The 23722-nt window shown below is 45.1% G+C and overlaps 1 protein-coding gene across 1 annotated transcript in view; it reads left to right on the top strand.

Moving 5' to 3' along the window:
* CCDC171 (coiled-coil domain containing 171) overlaps window positions 1–23722 on the top strand; it is a 131892-nt gene that overhangs the window by 76223 nt on the left and 31947 nt on the right. Inside the window, exons 14-18 of the mRNA XM_040360270.1 lie at window positions 1371–1538; window positions 1622–1810; window positions 6050–6542; window positions 14833–14949; window positions 19272–19495. Of these exons, the coding sequence (XP_040216204.1) occupies window positions 1371–1538; window positions 1622–1810; window positions 6050–6542; window positions 14833–14949; window positions 19272–19495 (1191 nt within the window). The remainder of the gene's footprint in view (window positions 1–1370; window positions 1539–1621; window positions 1811–6049; window positions 6543–14832; window positions 14950–19271; window positions 19496–23722) is intronic.

Raw genomic sequence — 23722 nt, 5'->3', positions numbered from 1 at the left:
CGTTTTAAACCCACGCATGCCCAGAAGCGAGTTATGAGACGGGAGCGCTCGTTCTTGTAAAACTACCATTCATAATGGAGTAAGCACATTCATCACGCTGTAACAGACAAAAAAGCGCGAATCGTCTTTTACTAACATGGACGCCGCTAAAAGCAGCCCAAAGGCGAATAGAACTTCCCCTTCAGAGTGCCGTCGTACGTGTTGTGCGTCACCGCGCCTTGTTCATAATTTTTTTAAAACGATGGTGTGTGGGCAACATCGTTTTTAATGATGAAGTTGGAAAAACTTTGTTTTTTGGACATGCTGAAAAATTTAGTTTTTTTCATGCCAAAAAACGACCGTGTGTACGCGGCATAAGCCTCAGAAAAAGGTTCAGGGCACTTTCACACTGAGGCAGTGGGGGGTGTCGGCGGTAAAGCGCTGCTAGTTTTAGTGATGCTTTACTATTGTTTCTAGAAGCGCTTTTTGCCCGCTAGCGGCAGAAGAAGGGCTTTATAGCGCCCGCTTTGCAGGCTCTTCGGCAGCGGTGCCCATTCAGTTTTTTTTCCTTTGATTTAAGAACGAAATGTTACTCAAAACTTGCCAGGCTGCCGGGACTTTTTATTTTTTCGCTGTGAGAGAACTCTCTCTGCACTTGTTAGATTGAACCAGGAAATGTTTTCAAGATCGGTAAGGGAAAAGAATTGCAATTTTTAATGATTAATCGTGCACCTCTAACAGCAATGGGGAGGTTTACTTACACACACACACGCACACACACACACACACACACACACACACACACACACACACACACACACACACTCTTGATATGTCCACCCACCTGCAGGTGCCTCAGGGTAATGGAGATGGAAGACCAGTGAACGTCCATTCACTGATTTCCCCTACCTAGCAAGAACCCAGAAGCAGTTTATATTACATCACTTCTGGGTTTGGCAGTGTTGAAAAATAAGGTTACAGCCAAGCACTAATGCCCTGTCAGTGGTTTGTCTGAACCCTTGAACTGCTCATCCAATTAGATAATACCTACCTAATTCATTGAGAAAAATGCAAGGTATTCCATGAATGGGACCCCCGAAGATGGCAGCAACCACTGTAGTAGCAGGGAATAGTACAGTGATTTTCCACTGCCACAGAAGTCCCACAGGCATGGCATATACATACTTGCATCAGTCCAAGCAGAACCAGTGCATTATTTATTGAATTACAGTTTTAAAGATCTCTGGGGTTTAGATTGATATCTATCATGGTTATTTTCAGTATTATCTAAAATACTTTCCAAAGTTTATTTGCATTCCCTTTTTTTTTTTTTTTTTGAGTTTCCGTTTTATAATTCTTTATTATATCCAAATTCTCTTTTTCTTTTTAAGGAGACGTTGACTTTCTTGCACAGTTTATACCAACGCCTAGTGGCAGGATGTGTTCTTATAAAACAGCAAAAATCCATGCTGGGTAATTTCACGTGGCCAGAGCTGTGTGTTGTGTTGCAAGAGAATTTTGATACCCTGATCTCTGACCTCAATAAAGCTAATGAGAAGGTACAGTACTTGCCATGAAAAAAAGTTTTTGTATCACTGTCTGCTACTTAAAAATTTACCATTAACCTTTTCTTTTACGATAGGTGTCGCATCTAGAACAAGTATGCAAAAACAAGGCTGTTTTGATTGTGGATCTACAGCGAAACCATGAAACCTCTCTAGACAAGCTGGCTGAACAAATGAAAGAACAGCATTGTACCTGGCAGACAAAGACCAAAGATTTGGAACAACATTACTCTGCTCTCCTTGGAGAAGCTCGTGTGAAGGCTCGGGTACAAGATATTGCTTTGCATACTCTGCTCCTGCATTCCAATTCTGGCCACAAATTTTACAACCAGATTGTACAATCTTGATAGGTTACTGTACAATCAGATGGTATGTGGTGTGGCCAGATTTATGTAAAATGTCTACCCAGCTTCCATGTTACAAACACAAGTAATGTCGTCCATGCACATAAAGGCATTTACAGGCATATTGGGAGAGCAGCATTTACATGCTGAAAAAACCCCCATAAAAAGCAAATTCAGAGAAAAACTGAAGAGTGGTAAAAATGCTGAACGCGCCTCAACTTGTGTAAGCCCTAGGTGTGTTTGAGCGCTAATGCATTCCAGAGGCCAGAATACATTAATATTCCGACCATTGAAATCCATTAACGCTTAAACGCCTAATGCATCTAAATGTTCAACTTTCTATGTATTTTTTAAAGCATCTTTTACCCTGCCAGGAGTTCTGGTGTTTAGAGGAGAAAAGCAAATGCCCTGTGTGCATGAGGCCTAATAATGTTTTTGCATGTACCTACAGCCTACATTATGGTGACTGGCAAAGGTGCTTGGTGTCATTTTTTCTTGTTTCCAGTCTACAGTACTAAAATCCTTATGCCGCGTACACACCATCACTTTATGTGATGAAAAAAAATGACGTTTTTAAAAACGTCACTTTAATTGACCGTGTGTGGGGGAAAACGTCGTTTTATGTCTTCTAAAAAACGACCAAAAAAAATTGAAGCATGCTTCAATTTTATGTGTCGTTTTTCAAAACGTCAACTTTTACTTCACAGAAATTGACCGTGTGTAGCAAAAACGTCGTTTAAAACGACGTTTTTTCACCCGCGCATGCCCAGAAGCTACTTATGAAGCGAGCTTCAATGGAAAAACGTGGTGGAACGTAACCTCACTTTGCTAGAGCATTGTGAAAAAACGATGGTGTGTAGGCAACTTCGTCTTTGAAAATTGAAGTTTCAAAAACGTCATTTTTTACTTCACAGAAAATGTCGTTTTTTTTCATCACATAAAGTGATGGTGTGTACGGGGCATTAGAGCAATGTGATGTTTTGTTTCTAAATCTGAATTGTCTATAATTGCATTTAGACATCCCATAAGCTCTTACATGTTTGCTGGCACATTGGAAAGCCAATAGATTTGACTTGAGTGCTGTGAAGCTTTCTGTTTATCTAATGTGTGGTGGGATTATTGTAGACTGTATGTTCTTAAATGGTCCTGTTTACAGGGATGATTGACCTTTTAGCAGTGAGTTCCTCCAGAGGTTGCTGGGTTTCCTGCAGCTTTGGGCAATTTCTGCCTCTCAGATAAGTTCCCACTGACACCATTTATCTTTTTAGCTATCTGTAAGGAGGTAATTCTTCCCAATGACCACAAGTGTAAGGACCATTCTTCCCACTGACCATCACACTAATGTATCATAAGTTGTGGATTTCATATTTAACCACTTAACGACCCCCTACTGACGATATACGTCGGCAGAATGGCACGGCTGGGCACATCCATGTACATGTACGTGGCTCTTAAAGCCCAGCCGTGAGGTCGCGCGCACACGACCCGGCCTGAAGCTCCGTGTCCGCGGGACTCGCAGACCCGATCACCGCTGGAGTCCCGCGATCGGTCCTCAGAGCTGAAGAACGGGGAAGCTGTGTTTGCACACGGCTCTTCACTGTGGCGGCGTCATCGATCGTGTGTTCCCTTTTATAGGGAATCCCAATCGATGACGTCACACCTACAGCCACACCCCCCTACAGTTGTAAACACACATGAGGTCACACATAACCCCTTCAGCGCCCCCTTGTGGTTAACTCCCAAACTGCAACCGTCATTTTCACAGTAAACAATGCATTTTAAATGCATGTTTTGCTGTGAAAATGACAATAGTCCCAAAAATGTGTCAAAATTGTCTGCAGTCAAGAAAAAAATCGCTGATCGCCGCCATTAGCAGTAAAAAAAAAAAAAAAAAAAAAAAAAAAATGTAATAAAACTATCCCCTTTTTTGTAAACGCTATAAATTTTGCGCAAACCAATCGATAAAAAAACGCTTATTGCGTTTTTTTTTTTTTTACCAAAAATAGGTAGAAGAATACGTATCGGCCTAAACTGAGGGAAAAAAATAATGTTTTATATATTTTTGGGGGATATTTATTATAGAAAAAAGTTAAAAATATTTATTTTTTATTTCAAAATTGTCGCTCTATTTTTGTTTAATAGCGCAAAAAATAAAAACCGCAGCGGTGATCAAATACCACCAAAAGAAAGCTCTATTTGTGGAAAAAAAAGGACGCCAATTTTGTTTGGGAGCCACGTCGCACTACCGCGCAATTGTCAGTTAAAGCGACGCAGTGCCGAATCGCAAAAACTGGCCGGGTCCTTTAGCTGCCTGAAGGTCCGGGTCTTAAGTGGTTAATGTTTAATTTTATTTTAAGCAGGGGTTCCCCGTGACCAGAAAACTATTTCAAGGGTTCCTCTGTGTTGAAAAGATTGAGAAAGGCTGCCTTATAGGAAAGTTGAAAATTGCCATCAACATACACCACATTTTTCTTTGTTGGGGTTTTATCAATAAAGCAAATCTATGGTCAAATGTATTAATTTCCACATTAAATTTCAATTACTTATAGCCCACTTTTACCCCTGTTTGTCTTGACTTTGAATGTGGAAAGAAGGAAGTGGAAGAGTGGCCTCCATTATTTTTTTCTTTGCGCCATGAGCCAACAGCTAGGTTTGATCTAATCCTTCAAAAAGTATTACACCACCTCAAAAAAGGTGCCTCTGATTGCTTCTTTCTCACCTATCCTAAATGTATCCAGATTTTGATTAGAATTGTACAAGACATGTGTTAAATGATTTTCGAGCGGTTTACAAATCCTGGACCCTACATTTATGAATAGTTATGTTCTGTCAGCTTCAGCAAAAGCTATAGATTTCAAACTGTCTTATAATTGTAATTTGGGCATCTACTTCATTGTATTTGGACAGATTGTTAGTCAAATCCCCTGTATATGCTAATGAAGCATTACGAGTCAGGGGATGTGTGTGGGAGTGCAGGCATCCTGGATCTTGATGTGGCACTGCTTTCAGTTTGCCACATGCACACACACTCTTTCTGCTTCTCTCCTGCCATCACCCCTAGCTCCTCCCCCCCCTCTTTCTCGCTGCTATGGGAGCACTTTAGCTGGCTTGATCCAGATCTGAGACCTGTATGTCTATTGGCACACAAGGCTAGGCTCAGCTCTGCCCCCCCCCCCCCCCCCCCCCACCAGCTCCCTCCTCACAGGCTGTGATTGACCAAAGCATGAGCCACTGGCCTCCATGTCCAGTGAGAAATAAGAGAGCGGAGAGAGACGCTGCTTGCGGGCAGAGTGATGGCTCAAGATCGCACTCCGATAAATATCCTGGGGGCTTTCAATAACTTTCAAGAAAAGAATGTTACAGTAAGTACAGATATAGTTACTTCCGTAGAGCCCATTTGATCTCTCTACACAGAGCCTTGACTGTCACTCCAAGTTTAGAGGAGGCACCGTCCATCCCCTCCTTGTTGTAATTCCTCTTTCCCTTCAGTATACAAGCCTCTTTTGCCCACTGAGGCTTTGCCATCTTGCGAATGATGGAGGGGGGCTTAAGTCAGTCATAGATGGATTAAAATGTGTCTGGTTTAGCAGGAGGCCACAGAATTTTTATTAATCTATGGGCAGGCTTTATTGATGGCGATCTATTGATCATCATCAGTGCTACCAGCCTGTTGGGTTATTTTTCGCCTTGTTTACATCTTTAGTCGACTATAGCTGGTAGCAGTAATCATAATATTCTGATGGTGAGGAAACCTCCTGCTGTCCAGAGTACAGTAGCAGTGAGAAGAATTCCCCCCATCAACACTGACTGGCAATCAAGCTATTTTTTTCTTCAACCACGGGTTAAAAATTGTTTAATGTATGGCCTGCTTTAATTTTGAGAGTTTTACAGAGTTGATCTTCTTTCCACACTTCAAGTATTCAGATTACAAAATTAAAAGCAGAGTCCATTCTATGACTGTAAAAGGCAATTTTCTGTGGAACCCTTTTCATAAAATAATTTTATTGAATAAACTACAATCAAAGGAATAGAGAAGGTGAACAACAGTAATTGTCCAAGTATATAGTGCTAATTTCCAGCAAACTCTAAACGGATCCCTTTTTGATGTTAAATGTGCGATACATAAAATCATTACACTAGGTTTCTCTTTTCCATTTTTAGAAATATCAGAAGATTGCTGAAAAATTAAAAGACAAAGCTTCAGTCTCTGAAAAAACAAAGAATCAGATGGCCATGGAAAATGTGCGCATTAAAAATGCAATAATCAACACGGAGAGAGACCACAAGTCTCTCCTTGCAGCCTGTGCCCTTATGGCTGGTGCCCTGTGCCCATTATACACCAGAAGCTGTTTGTTGGCTGCACAGAAAACCCTCCTTCAAGAGGAATTGAACTCTTGTGTAGACATTCAGAAGGAGATCCGAAATCTAGTCCAAGCTTTGTCTGAAAATGGAGATAAGAAAAAGGCCGATTCTTGGAAGAAAGCAAAACCCATGAAGCTTTTGTTTCGGAAAGGTGTCATCGTGGTTTTGGCTGCCAAACGGCTGCAGCGGCTTGGTGAATCTAGAAAATCTGTGTTTACGTGGGTGGAAAAAGCCAAGAAGAGACCTGGGATTTCAGTGTGCTTTGGGGAAGTCCAGACTACACAGAAAACAAGTAAGATTTATATTTTCAAAATTGATAACGCTGAATTTTAGATGGACAATAAAAAGTTAGGCAGACGTTAAGATCAAAATGAATCCGGTTTTAACAAAAACTACGACATTTGACTGGATTCCTTACTACTTTTTTTGCCTTCACGCATCTCTTAACGTTTGCTTTAACCACTTGCTTACTGGGCACATATACCCCCCTCCTGCCCAGGTGAAATTTCAGCTTCCGGCACTGCGTCGCTTTAACTGACAATTGCGCGGTCGTGCGACGTGGCTCCCAAACAAAATTGACGTCCTTTTTTCCCCACAAGTAGAGCTTTCTTTTGGTGGTATTTAATCGCCTGTGCGGTTTTTATTTTGCGCTATAAACAAAAAAGAGCGACAATTTTGAAAAAAAATACAATATTTTTTACTTGTTGCTGTAATAAATATGCCAATTTAAAAAAAATCGCAATAAGCGCAAAAGTTATAGCGCCTACAAAATAGGGGACAGAATTATTTTTTATTTTTATTTTATTTTTTTTTATTTTATTTTTTTTACTAGAAATGGCGGCGATCTGCGATTTTTATTGGGACTGCGACGTTATGGCGGACACTTTTGACACATTTTTGGCGCCATTCACATTTATACTGCGATCAGTGCTATCAATATGCACTAATTACTGTATAAATGTGACGGGGTGAGGAAGGGGTTAAATGTATTCCCTGCATAGTGTTCTAACTGTATTTGAAGGGGGGTGACTGGGGGGGGTGACTGATCTATGTCCCTATGTACAAGGGACACAGATCGATCTCCTCTCCAGAGACAGGACGCTGTCTCTGTGTGAGCCGGCAATGAGAGATGATCTCATATGTTCACATATGAGATCATCTCTTATTGGCCGCACAGATCGCATCGCAAACGGCCACTCTGATTGGCCGTTTGCGGCGATCTGTAATTGGGACACGGCCAACACAGAGTTTCCCCGCTGCGCGCTCTGGAGCGCGCGGAACGCTCAAAGGGGCGGACGTCAATTGACGTCCAGTTGGATATTCAGATCCGTGCTGTAGCCGTCATTCGGCTATAGCGCAGGTCTCAAGAAGTTAAGGGGTAAGGTATAGTTTAAAGTTAAAAAAAAAAAAAGCTAAATTTTTCTAGTAAATATTAAGAAATAATAATAGAGTTTGACTGTTGCCGCAGAGTTGCACAAGAATCTATACCTCCTATGTGCAGTAAGTAGGCAGAATATTGAGCATCACATACAGACAACCAAATAACCAGGCACCCTTCCTCCGTTACACCCACATATCTGTGTGCCTGTATGTGTTGATTGCTGTTACCCAGAACCTTGGTAATTTTTCTACTGACAAGAACTACAGTGAATAATGGACTGAATATTTACATAGTTAGTCAGGTTGAAAAAAGACACAAGTCCATCCAGTTCAACCACAAAAAAATAAACAAACAAAATAAAAAACATAGTACAATCCCATACACCCAACTCCATACCCACAGTGCAGCTGTGCATGGTAACCAATCAGCTTCTAACTTCAGCTTGTTCAATTAAGCTTTGACAATAAAACCTGGAAGCTGATTGGATTATATGCAGAGCTTCACCAGATTATGCACTCTCCAGTTTTAGTAAATCGACTCCATTGTGTATTAGTAAAAGTTAGTCACTGAGAGCTTTCTGGGTCCAAAGCTCAACTATACTCTCTTATGGTTCTGAGGGCATCTATTCTGTACACTCTAAGAGCACTGACCTAGTACAGACAGACACCCTTTAGGCTCACAGGCTAATTGTTTGCCACTGAAACACATTTCAGCTGCACCCTCCTTTCTTCCCAGTGGTACTGCTCAGATGAATGCATCTTTCCCAGTCTCCTTGTGTTCCTCTCACACCCTTTGCTGCCAATCCACGTGTCATCTTTGTCTTCAGAGCTGGAAAGATGGATTGTTGAGTAGCTTAAACAAGACATCTTAGTAAGTCACATGTGTGTGCTATTGACTACTAGCATGCAATGCACCCATTCCAGTCTCCTTGTTACAGAAGCACAGATGTAATGTGCTTCCCTTGCCTTATGCAGGCATGCTGTTAGGCAAAACTACATTGGGGGGGGGGGGGGGTATTTCTCTTTCGTTCATAGACGGACACAGCATCCTTTGACCTTAGGGTTATGTTCTTCCTACCAGGAGATTTTAGGCAGAATTCTTACAGCACTTAAGGTGTTAAAACTTTCCTTCATGCCGCTCCTCCCAGGGGGCGTGGCTCCCCCAGGCATAACCCACACCCTGCTCCAGCAGCTTCAGTTTGTTTCTGCCTAACCGTCAGGAGAGTCAGGCTCTCTCTGGAGTCCTGGACTCTGGAGTTTTTTTCTTGCGAATTTTTTTGCATCCTCGCTTTTTTATTTTATTTTTGAATCCTGCGATTCTTCTATCAACAGCCGACTGGGTGACAGGCTGGGTCCTCGACCCTTGTAGTCCCCCCAGGTTCGGCCTTCGAGCGTGTGCCGGCCCTCAGCTCAGCTTTGGGACGTCCACGACAGGCCCCATTGCTCCAGGGGCGGCCGGGGAACTTCGGTTCTAGGGCACACATATGACCGGTCTCTATGGCCTTGTCACATAGTGTCTGGCTGACAACCATGCCGTTCGCGGACGTTGGTCTGTCTGGGATACCTCCAGCCGGGTAGTCGCAGGACAGGTAAGTAGTGGCCCCTTACTCAGGTAAGTGGTCTGGCTGGAATGTTTTCCCTTGGGAGGTCGACTGAGGGTTTTTCCCTGCTTTCCTCTCTCCCTTATTCCTCTCCCTCCTTCCCCCTTTGGGTGACGGCTGTGCAGGATTTTTTTTTCCCTGGGGCTCATATTTTTTCACTCGGGTATGGCTGGGGCTGTTCTGTGTCGCTGCAGGGGACTGTGGTGGTCATTCTGGGCATTTTTGTGTGTGCTGTGTGCTGTTTTGGTGTACTGTCTTTTTTGGGTACACTGTCTTTTTAAAACTGCGCAATGGCGGCCATTTTGCCGGAGCCGCGCTTGTATTATTCGGCGGCCATTTTCTTGTGGCCGGCGCCGTTTTCAGCACTAGTTCGGCCTCTAGTGGCCGTTTCGGCGGGGAAAAAAGACCGCGAATCCTCTGAGGGGACAGACGCAGCGCTGCAGCTTCTCCTCAGCACACACTTGTCCTTCATAGACCGCGCTGTACCAGGGGGGTGGTGAGTCTCAGGGGGCCCCAGACTGTGCTCTAGCGGCCGGGAGGTGACCTGTGGGGGACTTTTTTCCTGCCATTGGCAGTGGGGGTGACACGGCAGCTGCAATATGGAGCCTGAATCAGGCCCCTCATTCCTCACAATGCCGGAATTAACCCTTAGCGCCCCTTCCCCTGCCACATCTGTTGAATCGGTGTCGGCTGTCCTGGAATCTTTTCTCACCAGGTTTGAAGCTGCCAGTGCTCGGTTGGGGGGTAAAAAGCGCCCCCCCCCCCCCCCCCCGGAGGCTGTTTCTGGGGATATCTCTGACGCAGAATCTGATAACGCTGTTGCTGCTTCTGGTTCTGTCACGTCAGAGGATGCGGGCTTAACCCACATGGACAGCGAGGATGACTCTGCTGCGGAGTCTGCTGACAAGGAATTTGTTGGAGCTCTTATTACTGCGGTACGTGAGACTCTTCATTTAGAGGATGTGGCGGAGACACCAGCGGTGTCAGTCCCTTTTGGATTCCGCAAACCACCGCGTACCGCTAAGGTATTCCCTTGTGTTCCTTATTTGGACAATTTGTTGTAGAAGGAATGGGATACACCGCAAAAGGCTTTTACTGTTCCTAAAAGCTTTGCTACCCGTTACCCCCTGGAGGAGGACTTTTTAAAAAAGTGGGTCACTCCTCCGTCGGTGGACCCTCCTGTGTCCAGACTGAGTAAGGCTACTACGTTGCCTGTGGAGGGGGCTCCTGCTTTCAAGGACCCCGCTGATAGGAGAGTGGAGGCCGTGGCCCGCTCCCTGTTCTCTGTGGTGGGTTCGGCGGTACGGCCGGCTCTGGCCGGAGCCCTGGTTGCTCAGACGCTAACTGAAAGGGCTAAGCTCCTGCTGCAGGATCTGGAGGTCCAGGGTGCTTCCGAGTCCTCTAGGGACCTGGCTGAGCAGTTGATTCAGGGTCAGAAGTTTCTCTGTGAGGCGGCTATGGATTCGATTCCTTTGCTTTCCAGGGCTTCTGTCTACGCAGTGGTTCTGCGCCGCCTTATATGGCTGAAGTGCTGGTCGGCTGACCAGTCCTCGAAAAAGGCCTTGGTGGATTTGCCCTTTAAGGGCGGACGGCTCTTTGGGGCATCCCTGGATGACATCATTAAGGATGCCACTGGAGGTAAGAGCACCTTGCTCCCTCAGTCGGGGAAGGGTAAGGAACCTCGCCGCAAGCAAGGTCCTACTTTTACTACCCCTAAGCGGTTTTTTCGTGCGCCCAGCGCGGCTGGAAAAGGTCCGCAAGGGGCAAAAGCCCCTGCTGCCGGGCGTAAGCGCCCCTGGTTTAACAAACCAAACAAGCCTGCGGACAAGCCTGCTTCCGCATGAAGGTCTGCCCCCGCCCGGGTCTCGGGTGGGGGGACGGCTTCACGACTTCGCGGATCGGTGGAATTCTCTTCTGACCGACCGTTGGGTTTGCGAGGTGGTCGCCTCGGGGTACAAGATAGAGTTCCTCTCTTGTCCCCCAAACAGATTTTTTCCATCCAACCTCCAGCTTCCTCCGGATCGTCGGCTAGCCCTGTCCGGGGCTGTCCAGGATCTTCTGGACAGAGGGGTGGTTGTGCCGGTTCCCTCGCTGGAACGGTTTCGGGGGTTCTACTCCAATCTGTTTGTGGTTCCCAAGAAGGGAGGGGTTCGCCCTGTCCTGGACCTAAAGGCCCTCAACTCCTTTGTCAAGGTGCAGCGATTCAGGATGGAGTCGGTCCGTTCTATCATAGCGGCCCTCCACCAGGGGGACTTCATGGCGTCCTTGGACATCATGGACGCATACCTGCATGTCCCCGTTTGCACAAGCCACCAAAGGTATCTGCGTTTTGCGATCGGGGAGGACCACTATCAATTTGTGGCCCTCCCGTTCGGGCTGGCGTCAGCACCACGGGTGTTCACCAAGGTGCTCGCCCCGATCCTGGCCTTGCTAAGGCAGCGAGGGATCGCTATCGTGGGATACCTGGACGACCTTCTCCTGAGAGCTTCTTCAAGCTCAGAGTTAGAGGAGGACGTGTCCATCACGTGTCGGACTCTGCAGGAGTTTGGCTGGCTTCTGAATCTCAAAAAATCAGTGTTGGTTCCGTCCCAGAGGCTGGAACACCTGGGGCTGGTTTTGGATTCGGGGGAGGCAAAAGTGTTCCTCCCATCGGAAAAACTGCGGACCCTGCAATCTGCAGTGAGACAGTTGTCGACCCAGAAGTGGTCGTCTCTTCGCTTCTGCATGCGGGTTCTGGGTCTGATGGTGGCCTCCTTCGAGGCGGTTCCGTATGCCCAATTCCACACCAGGGTACTACAGAAGGAGATTCTGTCACGATGGGACAGGGTCCCATCTTCTCTGGATCGCCAGATTCGGTTGAGCCATCTGGCCAAGTCTTCCCTGGCATGGTGGCCGACGTCTCCGGTGCTTCGGTCCGGGAAGTCTTTTCTTCCGTGCCGCTGGACAGTGGTCACGACGGATGCCAGCCTCTTCGGCTGGGTGGGCGTCTGGGGCACCCAGTCAGCCCAGGGGCGCTGGACTCAGGAGGAGTCCCGCCTGCCGATCAATATCCTGGAGCTCCGAGCGATCAAGCTGTGCCTTGTCAGGTGGTCCCTGGAGCTGCAGGGCCATCCTGTCAGGATCCAGTCCGACAACGCCACGGCCGTGGCGTACGTCAATCATCAGGGCGGCACAAGGAGCTCGGCCGCGGCGACGGAGGTCGCTCACATACTTCGGTGGGCCGAAAGGTCCGTTCCGGCCCTGTCAGCGGTATACATTCCGGGAGTTCTGAATTGGCAAGCCGACTTCCTAAGTCGCACGACTCTGGAACAAGGGGAGTGGTCTCTCCACCCGGAGGTGTTTCAGATCCTGTGCCAAAAATGGGGCACTCCAGACGTGGATCTTCTGGCGTCCCGTCTCAATCGGAAGGTACCACGGTTTGTGGCCAGGTCAAGGGACCCGTGGGCAGACGCGTCAGACGCGTTAGTGGCTCCCTGGGGTCAATATCACCTGATTTACGCCTTCCCTCCTCTAAGGCTCCTACCCCGCCTGCTGCGCAGGGTGGAAGCCGAAGGGATTCCAACGATCCTGATCGCCCCAGATTGGCTGCGTCGCTCTTGGTACGAGGACCTGGTACGTCTGGTGGCAGACGCCCCCTGGCGCCTGCCTCTGAGGGAAGATCTCCTGTCTCAGGGCCCGATCTTCCATCCTGCTTTACGGTCACTGGCTTTAACGGCGTGGCTGTTGAGAACCAGGTACTGAAGGACCGGGGCCTGTCGGGCCCGGTAATCTCTACCATGATGCGTGCACGGAAGTCCACTTCTCGAAAAATTTATCATCGTACATGGAAAGCATACATCTCTATGTGTGAGGAGATGAAGTGGCACCCCCGTACTTACGTGGTGTCCCGGATCCTGCTGTTCCTACAGCGGGGAGTGGACCAGGCTCTTGCCTTGAGCACGATCAAGAGTCAGATTTCTGCTCTGGCTGTTTATTTTCAGCGTCCCGTGGCAGCGCACTCTTTGGTTCGCACGTTTGTGCAGGGGGTCCGGCATGTGGCCCCCCCGGTGCACCCTCCGCTACCTTCTTGGGACTTGAACTTGGTCCTCTCGGCGCTTCAGCGTGCCCCCTTTGAGGACATTCGGGAGATCCCCTTGCTGACTTTGTCGCAGAAGGTGGTCTTTCTGGTAGCTATTACCTCTATCAGACGAGTGTCTGAACTGGCGGCCTTGTCTTGCAAGGCCCCCTACTTGGTCATCCATCAGGATAAGGCGGTGCTGCGCCCGCGACCTTCTTTTCTTCCGAAGGTCGTTTCGGCCTTTCACATTAACGAGGACATTGTTGTTCCATCATTATGTCCTCAGCTGAAGAACCCGAAGGAAGCCGTTTTACATTCTCTGGATGTGGTTCGGGCCCTTCGAGTTTACTTGTCGGCGACAGCTCCGTTCCGGAAGTCGGACTCGCTGTTCGTGTCTGTGTCCGGTCCCAGTAAGGGCCTGGCAGTCTCGTCGGCCACCATTTCCAGGTGGATCCGACAGGTTGTGCTTCAGGCCTACGCCCTGAAGGGGCGGGCGCCTCCCTTTCGGGTCACGGCGCATTCGACCAGGGCGATTGGAGCCTCCTGGGCTTTCCGACACCAAGCCTCTGTGTTACAGGTGTGTAAGGCTGCGACCTGGTCGTCGGTCCACACTTTTTCAAAGTTTTATAAGGTGGATGTGAGTGCATCTTCTGATGCCTCATTCGGCCGCAGGGTGTTACAGGCGGCAGTTTAAGGTTGGAGTTCCTCCGTTGAGTAACTCCGGTTTTGTTTGGGGTGTAACCTGTTGTTTGCTGTGTTATCTTTCCCACCCCTCGTTTTTTTGACACTGCTTGGGGACGTCCCTAAGGTCAAAGGATGCTGTGTCCGTCTATGAACGAAAGAGAAAAAAGTATTTTTGTACTCACCGTAAAATCCATTTCTCTGAGTTCATAGACGGACACAGCACCCACCCCTCCTTGGTTTGTACTGCTTGTTACGAACTGAAGCTGCTGGAGCAGGGTGTGGGTTATGCCTGGGGGAGCCACGCCCCCTGGGAGGAGCGGCATGAAGGAAAGTTTTAACACCTTAAGTGCTGTAAGAATTCTGCCTAAAATCTCCTGGTAGGAAGAACATAACCCTAAGGTCAAAGGATGCTGTGTCCGTCTATGAACTCAGAGAAATGGATTTTACGGTGAGTACAAAAATCCTTTTTTTTTTTTTATAAAGAACACTGAACTACAGTGCATGATCACAAAACTATAGCCATTAGAAAAAAAAACATAATCCATTAAATCTGGACTAGTGCAGTTTTTTGGTAACGGAGGGATGAGTAAAATTTTCAAGAAGATGACTTTGTACTTGTACTGTATATTCTAAATTTAATCACTACAGATGTGTGTGTTTTTTTGTTTTATTTTTGTTTTTTTTAACTTCTTTTGAGGCCACAATGACACAGAATGAACAGATAACTCTACGACTGGCACTATTGGGTTCATATTCTGCAGTCTGATAACGGCTTAACAGCCCAATATGTCACTTTATAGTAATAAAAATTGAAATTGTAGTAGGTGTATTTTGACTTTTTTTTTTTTTTTTCTCTCCAGGACCACATGAGGAGCCAATGTACTGCAATGAAGCTGTAAAGTGGCTTACAAATACTGATCTCCTGTCAGCAGTAGTTACTTCTATGTCTGAATTACTTGGGTTATTAAACAACAGGGGTAATGTAACATTTTTGTTTGTATCAAAATCCATCTGAGGCAGCCATTACAAGTCAGACTTACATTCTTTGTTGAACATTTATTTTCATATATGCTAGTGCGGGATTTGGACTGCAGGAGTCTAGCTATTACCTAGGTGGGGTAGGGGATGGGGGGGTACTTTAGGTTGGTGGGTGGGGAAAATAATCAGCGCCCTTACCCTTGAAGACACAGATACCATTAAAGCTTTTTTTTACTTTCGCAGTCAAATTGGGATAACCAGATACTTTATATTTGTTGCATGTCCCCATAACTTAAATTTTTTTTTTAAAACCCGCACCTTTGCATTTTTAGATGCTCTATTCTGGATCCTCTGGCAAGGGAACATTCTTTTTTTTTTTAAGGGGACTGGGCAGCTGTGTTTGCCATATTAATCTGTCTGTACTGTGCAGGAAAATCTTCATGATTAATTGTAACTAGATTTGAACACTGTCTGTCCTAACAAAGGGTTAAAGGTGTAAAAGCTGGGCTCCTTGCATTGTATTGCCAAGAGAACAACATATTGGCTGCGTTCCAAAGTGTAGAAGATAATGTAGCTTTATTATCAAGTTAAAACATCAAGGTAACAACGATACAGACATGGACACAGCAAAGATTGACGCGTTTCACAAATCAAGTTCGCTTAATCATAATCCAAATTGCACCACTAAATGCAACACTAAAATAGTATATACTCAGCTGATTAACCCTCCTCTAGGGTTCCTTCAGTAAACCATGCAAAAACCAAAGAAGACATACAATACATATATTTAAAATCGGTATACAATAAGAAAAAAGAAGAAAAACTTTCTTTCCATTTCTGTAAATTTGCCACTGGTATATGGACCATACATTAATTGAAACAAATCTATAACAACCATTAAAGCATAATAAAATTGTCCAGATGCAGTGTAGTTCTGCTTGAATTTCACATTACAGGGCACAAGATCTTAGTCTTAAGCCTCGTACACACGGTCGGACATCCGACAAACTTTCCCTTGGATTTTTGTCCGAAGTGAGTTGTCCGGTCACACCCATAGCATACACACGCTCGGACTTTTCTGCAAACTTTTCTAAAACTTTCCCAACATCACATGTCTTTTCTGCTCTTTATCGCCACTCTTTGGTTAACTTCTGCTATTGTTGGTTGATTTTAACATTGGTTCTGGCATGCGTGTTTGTACTTCGGACAAAAGTCCGATGGCTTGCTGTACACACGGTCGGACTAGGCACCATCGGACTTTTGTTGTCGTAAAGTTTGTCCGTTTGCAGACCAAACTTTTTGTCCGAAACCCAAAAAAGTTGGTCCGATGGAGCGTACACACGGTCGGACAAATGTGAAAGCTTGCAGATTTTGAAGTTTGTTGGACGAAAGTCTGACCGTGCCTTAAGACTATTGGGTTATGCAGCAACTTCAAGTGATTGGTTTCTGGCAAACAAAAGCTGTAAGGTTAGCCCCAGCATATCACCTACTGTTCCCAGCAAGCCTTTTTTTTTTTCTTTTGTGCAGAGACATCTTTTTTCCCTGCTCTGAGAAATAAACCCTTTTCTTTGGTGTTTTAATTTTTCTTTGCTAACCACTTAAATGATGATTCTCCATGTGAGTTTGTATCTAGCTGCACATAGTCGTTGTGGCTTTTATTTGGCAGCTTTCTGTGTCAGTTAACTCTTCGAGTCCACCAGGAAGAAAATGGGGGGGGGCTGGCCTGTAATGAAAGTTTTGGACACTGGATCCTTCATTGGTGCTCACCTAGACATGCTGTGCATTGAGTTAGCTCCAGGGTGCTATAAAGGTCTGGGGCTATGGCTCTACCATCTAGGGTGACCCTATCCCTGAAGACCACCCTGTTTTGGGGTATACCTAGCAGAAAAAGAAAATGCCGGATGGGAGTTGTCCCTATCTCATCTGGACTTCTAGGCACTGCGGTAAATCGGGGCTGTGCACCTTTCCAAGGAATTACCTCCAAGAGTATTTTGGCTGCAACCTACAGCGAGTGGTATGCCCTTCATGCAGAAAAGTTGCCTGGCTCCAAAGAAGCTACTATAAAGCCCCCTCCAATACCCACATGTACTGATAAACTGCACCACCCTTAGTTGCAGCCCATGACCGAATGATCAGCCACTGTCATATTCAGCACCATTTGTTTTCCTGGGTCCTTCCTGCACCCCTGTGTGGGCCTGGGTGCAGGGTGAATGGTTCAAAAGGCCCTGCCAGCTCTCGCTCAACTTATTGCTCTGGGAAGTCTGCACTACAAAATCTTCCCAATTGTGCAGATTATGATAGCCTTGACTACTGCCATCAGTCTAAATAATTTTCCTTCTCAAAGATGTCTCTAGTTCCTTCGGTTGCTCGGCTTTCCTCCTCTTGAATTGCAGAGATGAATTTTCAGTCATTGTATCGGATTTTATGGGAAGGCTGTTTTGTGCCTTGAAATATGGATGCAAATGAGCTCTCTCTGCCTCTCCTCCATAGTCCTTCTGAGATTTTCCTCATCTCTATGCTTTTTGAAGAGGAGGGCTCCCCAGCTGACTCTGAGTACTTTGCTCAGGAGAATATCCAGGCTGCTGATATCGTTCCCTAGTTGGAGGATCCAGTCGACCCAGTCAAAAGTTGCCAGTGTGAGTGTTTTAAAGATGTCTTCGACTTGAGGCCTGTCTTTTATGGTGACTGGCCTAACCTGGACAAAATCTTTATCCATCCCAAGTGCTTTGTTTAGCAATATTCTATTGAGGAGGGGTTCCTGAGAAAATGGATGGTCCCTGTCATGGATCCAGCTATTTCCTGCATTAATAAAATGATTACCGTACATGTTGAGGATGTCTTGGTGTTCAAGAACCCTAAGTGGTTATAAGCCCTCCTTAAGACCTTGTTTTCTCTTCTGGGTCTGCAATGCAAGCCCGCTGTTGGCACCATGCCTGTCTTTTTGAACATGGCCTGAGATCCTGGCTCCATTCATACAGTACAATCTGCCCTCTATTAACTTGTTGCTTTACATTACTTTGCAGAAAGACTGCCGAACACTCTTCTCCAAAGAAAATATGTGCTTTCAACACATATGTGAAGGATTCTTTGGCTTAAGTGATGATTTGTGGAGCTTTACTACAGTTTCAGGCATTAGATGCTTCAGGCTGCTCTTTGGCTCCGTTCACACCAGAACACGGCAAGGAAATCTGCGTTCCATGCGTGTTTGCCAAACCGAGTTCAAAACAGACTGCAGTTGTGATCTGCAATGTCTGTCAAGATTAACTTAATGACACCCCATACGCAGGTCACAAAAGCAGAGTCTTTGCCTGCATTGGCTCTCATAGTACAGAAGTATCATGCAATGCGATTACATTGCGTTTTCAAATCTAGTGCTTGTACGACTTTTGGTGCAATGCGATTTGAGCCCATATAAAATGAATGGGCTCAAATTACACAGCACTGAACCACATGTAAATCGCACAGGAACATGCAGCACATTACTGTGCAAATCCTTATGTGAACTGGCCCTCAGAGTGTTGAGCTCTCTGTGTGTTGTTTTTGTGGGCCTTTTTGTTGCTGTGTCACTTTCCTCTTAGACAATTGGGATGTCCAAAAGCAATGCAACTAAGACTAAGCACCTGTGTCCTATTGTGTATAGCAAATCCCTTTTTCTTGGAGCACATAACGGGTCCCTCCACATATGTTTTTACTTCTCGCTTGCTAATAAACTAAGGCTTGCTGAGAAAAGGAGAGGTTCTGCTGGGGCTGTCCTTACAGCTTTTGTTTGCCAGTGTCCAATCAGCTGAAGGCAGCTGCATAACCCAGCCTGCAATGTCCTGTAATATACTCCAAGAAAATAATTTTACAGGGAGGTTTAATTCTATTTTTCACATACTACTTTTTATATATTTTGTTTCACATTTACACACTGGTCAGCAAAAGTGACAGTGATTTGGGTTGACACAAAATATAACACGCTAGGGTGCTTGCAACAATATTTTTATTCTGTGGTTTCAGCTCTAGCAGTTTAGGTAATTTTTTCAGTGTTAATGTTTACCCCAAGTCCTGTCACTGTTGTGTTTGCTGGAAAGCCTGGTCTGCAGGTAAATACTGGGAAAAATAGCATGTGAAAAAAAAATAAAAGCAATTAATGTACTAAATATTATACCATCAATTAATTATGTACAATTGACAGAATATGACACTTTTGCAATAGTGGCTCCTTTAATCAGTAATACTGTAAAGGAATAGTTAATTTCGGTGTAGCCTTTTAGTACAAATCATATCTTTTTTAGTAAGTATATGAAGTAATATTAATCCTCTTTTATTTCTTTTTTAGATCTGAATTGTACCTCTGAAGCACAGATAGTTAATGCAGCAAGAAATTGTTTCTCAAAGCTGATTAAGAAACTGAATGTAGAAATGGAATATAGGACTGTGGCCTTTGACAGGCATTCCATTTACATAGACTCCAATTCACTAGCTTACAGACTTGCTTGTGGTCTTCACAAGATCATTGGCCAGACGCCAAATGTGGGCATCACAAATACCACTCCAGTTAAGGTATGGCAACACATCCTGTGTACTTAGTGGTCAGTAGGAATTACAGCAAAAAAATTGTATACGGTACATTGAGAGGCGCATCATTTCTTAGGCCCCGTACACACGACCGAGTTTCTCGGCAGAATTCAGCCAGAAACTCGGTCGGAGCTGGATTCTGGCGAGAAACTCGGTCGGAGCTGGATTCTGGCGAGAAACTCGGTCGTGTGTACACTTTTCAGCGAGGAAGCCGACGAGGAACTCGTCAGGCCGAAAAGAGAACATGTTCTCTATTTTCTCGTTAGTCAATGGGAAAAGTCGGCCCGCCGAGTTCCTCGGCGGCTTCCACACTGAACTCGACGAGGAACTCGATGTGTTTGGCACGTCGAGTTCCTCAGTCGTGTGTACGGGGCCTTAGATGTCTGTTGGGTTAGACTGCCATGCCTAGAGGAGCAGGAGAAATGAACACTGAAATTTAAAAAAAAAAAAAAAGTTTGGTAATCGGCTCACAACAGCCCTGCCAATCATATTTTTGCTAGTGTCCTCAGGAGAGTAGATGTGTTTTCTCCAACTTTGCTGTTGCTCTTTGTTAGCAATAACTTACTTTTAATAATAGCTGCTGGTAGATTAATGCCAGATATTTTGAAATCCTGGAAGTCTCTCTAGTCACCATCATGCACTGGATCCTGGAAGTCTTACCAGTCACAGGTTTTCCCAATTTTTATTACGTAGTGATGATCCTGCACTTCCACTGATCAGTCGGTGTTCTAGCTTTTACAGGACTTTACATTTCAGGCCAGGCATGTATTGTCTGGGGATTCCTTGTTGAATGCCTGGACCAGGCCCAGGACATATTGTGACAATGTATAACCTGATCTGTGTTCAGTTTCACAAGAGATTGCTTGAAATCATGTTGGTGGGCAATCTGCAGTGTGTGAATCTGGGTTTTATTGTGCTAGTTTTGTGTGTCTTGTGCAGAGTCTGGACACTGTTTCTTGTGCTGCAGCCACCATGTCTATCTCCTCTGCCACCTTCCCAGTCTGTTAGTGAGTTGGGGGATGTCACAGTTAAGGAGGGAATACTTTTGTTCATAGTCTGCTAATTTTCCTCCACAGCCTTTAGCTGCTTGTGTCTCACTCTGAGCCTATTGCTGCCCTTCCGGCTGTTGAGTTCTGTTAGGCTCTACCACCATTCCAAATTTCCCTACATTTTCTCTTTGGCTGGGACTATGGTGCAGATACCTTTTTGCACTCACGTATGAGGCCATGGATATGTGTATTGTGCGCTGTGTGTTTTAGCACTGAAGGTTTAGTTTGAGCCAGACAGTGAATGTCACCCACCCACCTCCCTAAAACATCCAGTTTTATTTAGTTTGATTTATTCTAGCATCACTCCCCAAGCAGCGTGTTCAGAAGGCGGAAACACAGGCCTCAATTGGACATTGGTCATTTGCTGACACTTCCACACACATATGATGCTCTACTTTTTTTCCCTAATCAGTCACTGCATCCTGGGAGAGAGTTTTGGGGGTCCAATCTGTACAACATTTATATTCCCCACAGTGAGTCACTTTATATAGTGCTACACTGGTCCTAGAATCTGACACTATCCACATCAGGAATGGCTGCTCTGGTGTTTCACAGGAGACATGTCCCAGAGCTTGCATTCTATGATGATCTAAAGAGCTTTGGCTAGATTAAAAATACACAGTTCACTTTAAAATTCACAGGTCACATGCCTCCTTGATTCAGGAGCTAACACACACAATGTGGTGATGACCAATTCCTATAGGAGAAAACTTACTGTGGCTATGCTCCAAACCCTGCATGATTTATACGCAGCTTTGGTGAGCCTTTGCAGGCAGGCTGGTCTCTGGAGCAGACAACCAGCAGCTGAAAATGGGGACAAATAAAGTTCCTTGTTCTGTCCACCTAGAGTATCTATGGTCCCTTGCTGCTATTTTATAGTCCCACAGGAAGCTGGCCTGATACTCCCCTTTGATGAGCACAAAGAGGTATACTTCTGTATCTGGGCTGACGCTTTTTTAGGAGCCCAACCTTACAGGTAGCCAAATTTGTTTTTTAGCAGAGATGAAGATGTTATGAGCACCTAACTGAAGCTGGTCCCAAGATGGTGTCTCTGGGTGGGGAGATGCAGCCTTCCACATAGCATCACATCATAACACCGCCCTATCCCATTACTAGTCTAAAGAGACATTTTCCGGATGAAGAGGTTCATTTCTCAGCTGGGGCCTAACTCTGACTTGGGGACAATTTACATCGGTTTCTGCTACACTTGCGTGCTGGATCTTACTGATTCATTTTTGTAGACCCAGACGGACTCCACATGGATACCTTGGCTTATCTTTTTGAACATCACTAAGTGTCTGTGGCAGACCATCTTTCAGATTTGTGGTTTTAAGGACTGGGTTTTACCCTTTCTGCCAAGATGCAATCTAGTAGATTTGTAGTGCTCATTGCTCCTTTCGGCATTGTGGTCTTTTTCCAGTTTGCAAGGCTACCTCCTGGTCTTTTTGTTCAGGTTTACCAGGTGGATGTTTAGGCCTCCTATGATGCCCTTCCATTGCTTGACCCTGTTTGTTTTTGCCACTATGTTGCCCACCTATCTGTTGGACCGCTTTTCTAAGAGTTCCTGCATCCCTGAATGAACTAAAGAAAAAAAAAATAGAATTTTTGAACTCGCTCTAATATTATTTTCTTGGAGTCCATTGAGGTACACGAGTGCCTACCCTGTGTGTGTGCGTGTGTGTGTTTTCATGCTTATGGAACTACTTTGCTACAAAACAGAGGCATGATGGTTGTGGGCAGGGCTATTCCATGTTAAGTGATGGCTTTTTTAAGTGTCCATTTTTCCTGTAGGCTGGGCAGTATAAGCTGACAGTTTAATACTTATAGGAATTCTTGTTTACCTCAATGGTCTTCAAGAAAAGGATGTTTTCATGAACATATCTGTTAACAGGTATGTTTTTTGACTGAATATATTGACTGACATATATTTTTAGATTCTATACCTCATAAGGTTCTAGCCTAATAATATTTTACTATATTGTTAAAGAATTGAATGATAAATCTTAAAATGCATACAGGAAGCCTCTTTTGCACCAGTCCCCCCTACAAACTATTGTCAGTAATCTAGTGACCTGAGAACCCCTGCTAGAGATAAGTGTTTTCTTTTAGAGAGACACAGGAAGTCTTTTATTTTTGGGTTATACTACTGCCTACAGCAGGATTGGATACTTGCAATTAAAAAATTGCTGGTCAGCGTATGATGCCCTTTCCTACTAACAGCATGCCTCAGTTTTCCTAAATGAAGGAAAAAGTAAAATCTTCTTTAGCGCATGGTAGTGGCATGGTTAGGTTGGTTGAGGGCAAAAGAGAGAATAAATGCAGTTCAGATTATGTCAGAGGAAAGACATGGTAGACAAGCACAAACAAACTATATAAAATATGTCCTTTAAATCAACAAAAAATTCTATATATCAAGCACAAAGCGACCAGATTACTGTGCTTTGGAATCCTATTTAAATGAGTTCACTGCACACAGCAATAAGACTCTGTGATATTCTTTGCTCCGTTGGCTAACCGGCTGCTGCAGAAATGCCAGCTCTCCGATCTTTACACAGACTCTGGAGTTGGGATGATAAGAACAAAGTGCAGGGCTCCCGTATGACAAGCAAAAATTACACCTTTTTATATAAAATAATATCCACTCATGAACTTGTTCGAAGTAGTGCAAACAAGCCAGCCTAGCAAGATGTAAAAATGATGCCCCTTGTTCCGTAACCAGAGGTAAAAGGAAACGGCAGCTAGGGCTGAGCACATAAGGACAGCTCACAAAAGAAATCAGCCAGCGTCCTTATTGCTGTGACAATTGGCTACCGGGTACAGTCTCTAAGCCAATGCGTTTTTAAAGACACTATTCTTTTTGTCAAGCCTTAAAAGTATCAACGGCGGTCATGCACACCCTTTAGAATCCATATGAATACACCATGTACAGAGTCATCCGTGCCTGCCCCTAATCCATGGACCTGTCCTGGGCCTGATTACCCAGTAAGTGTTTATAGACCTGCCCTGGTCCTGGTATGCATACTACCTGTGGGTAGTGTTTTGAGAGTTGTAACAATTAAACACTTGAGTCCTTATGGCACTGGAATATCATCTATTCCTCCCAACGCCATTTTAAAATGGCACTCTGCCTCACTGGATCTCGGCAGGGGTGCAGTCTGGACCT

The sequence above is a fragment of the Rana temporaria genome, chromosome 1, assembly GCF_905171775.1.
Source record: "Rana temporaria chromosome 1, aRanTem1.1, whole genome shotgun sequence".
NCBI lineage: Eukaryota > Metazoa > Chordata > Amphibia > Anura > Ranidae > Rana > Rana temporaria.
This window is presented reverse-complemented; position numbering and strand designations above follow the sequence as displayed.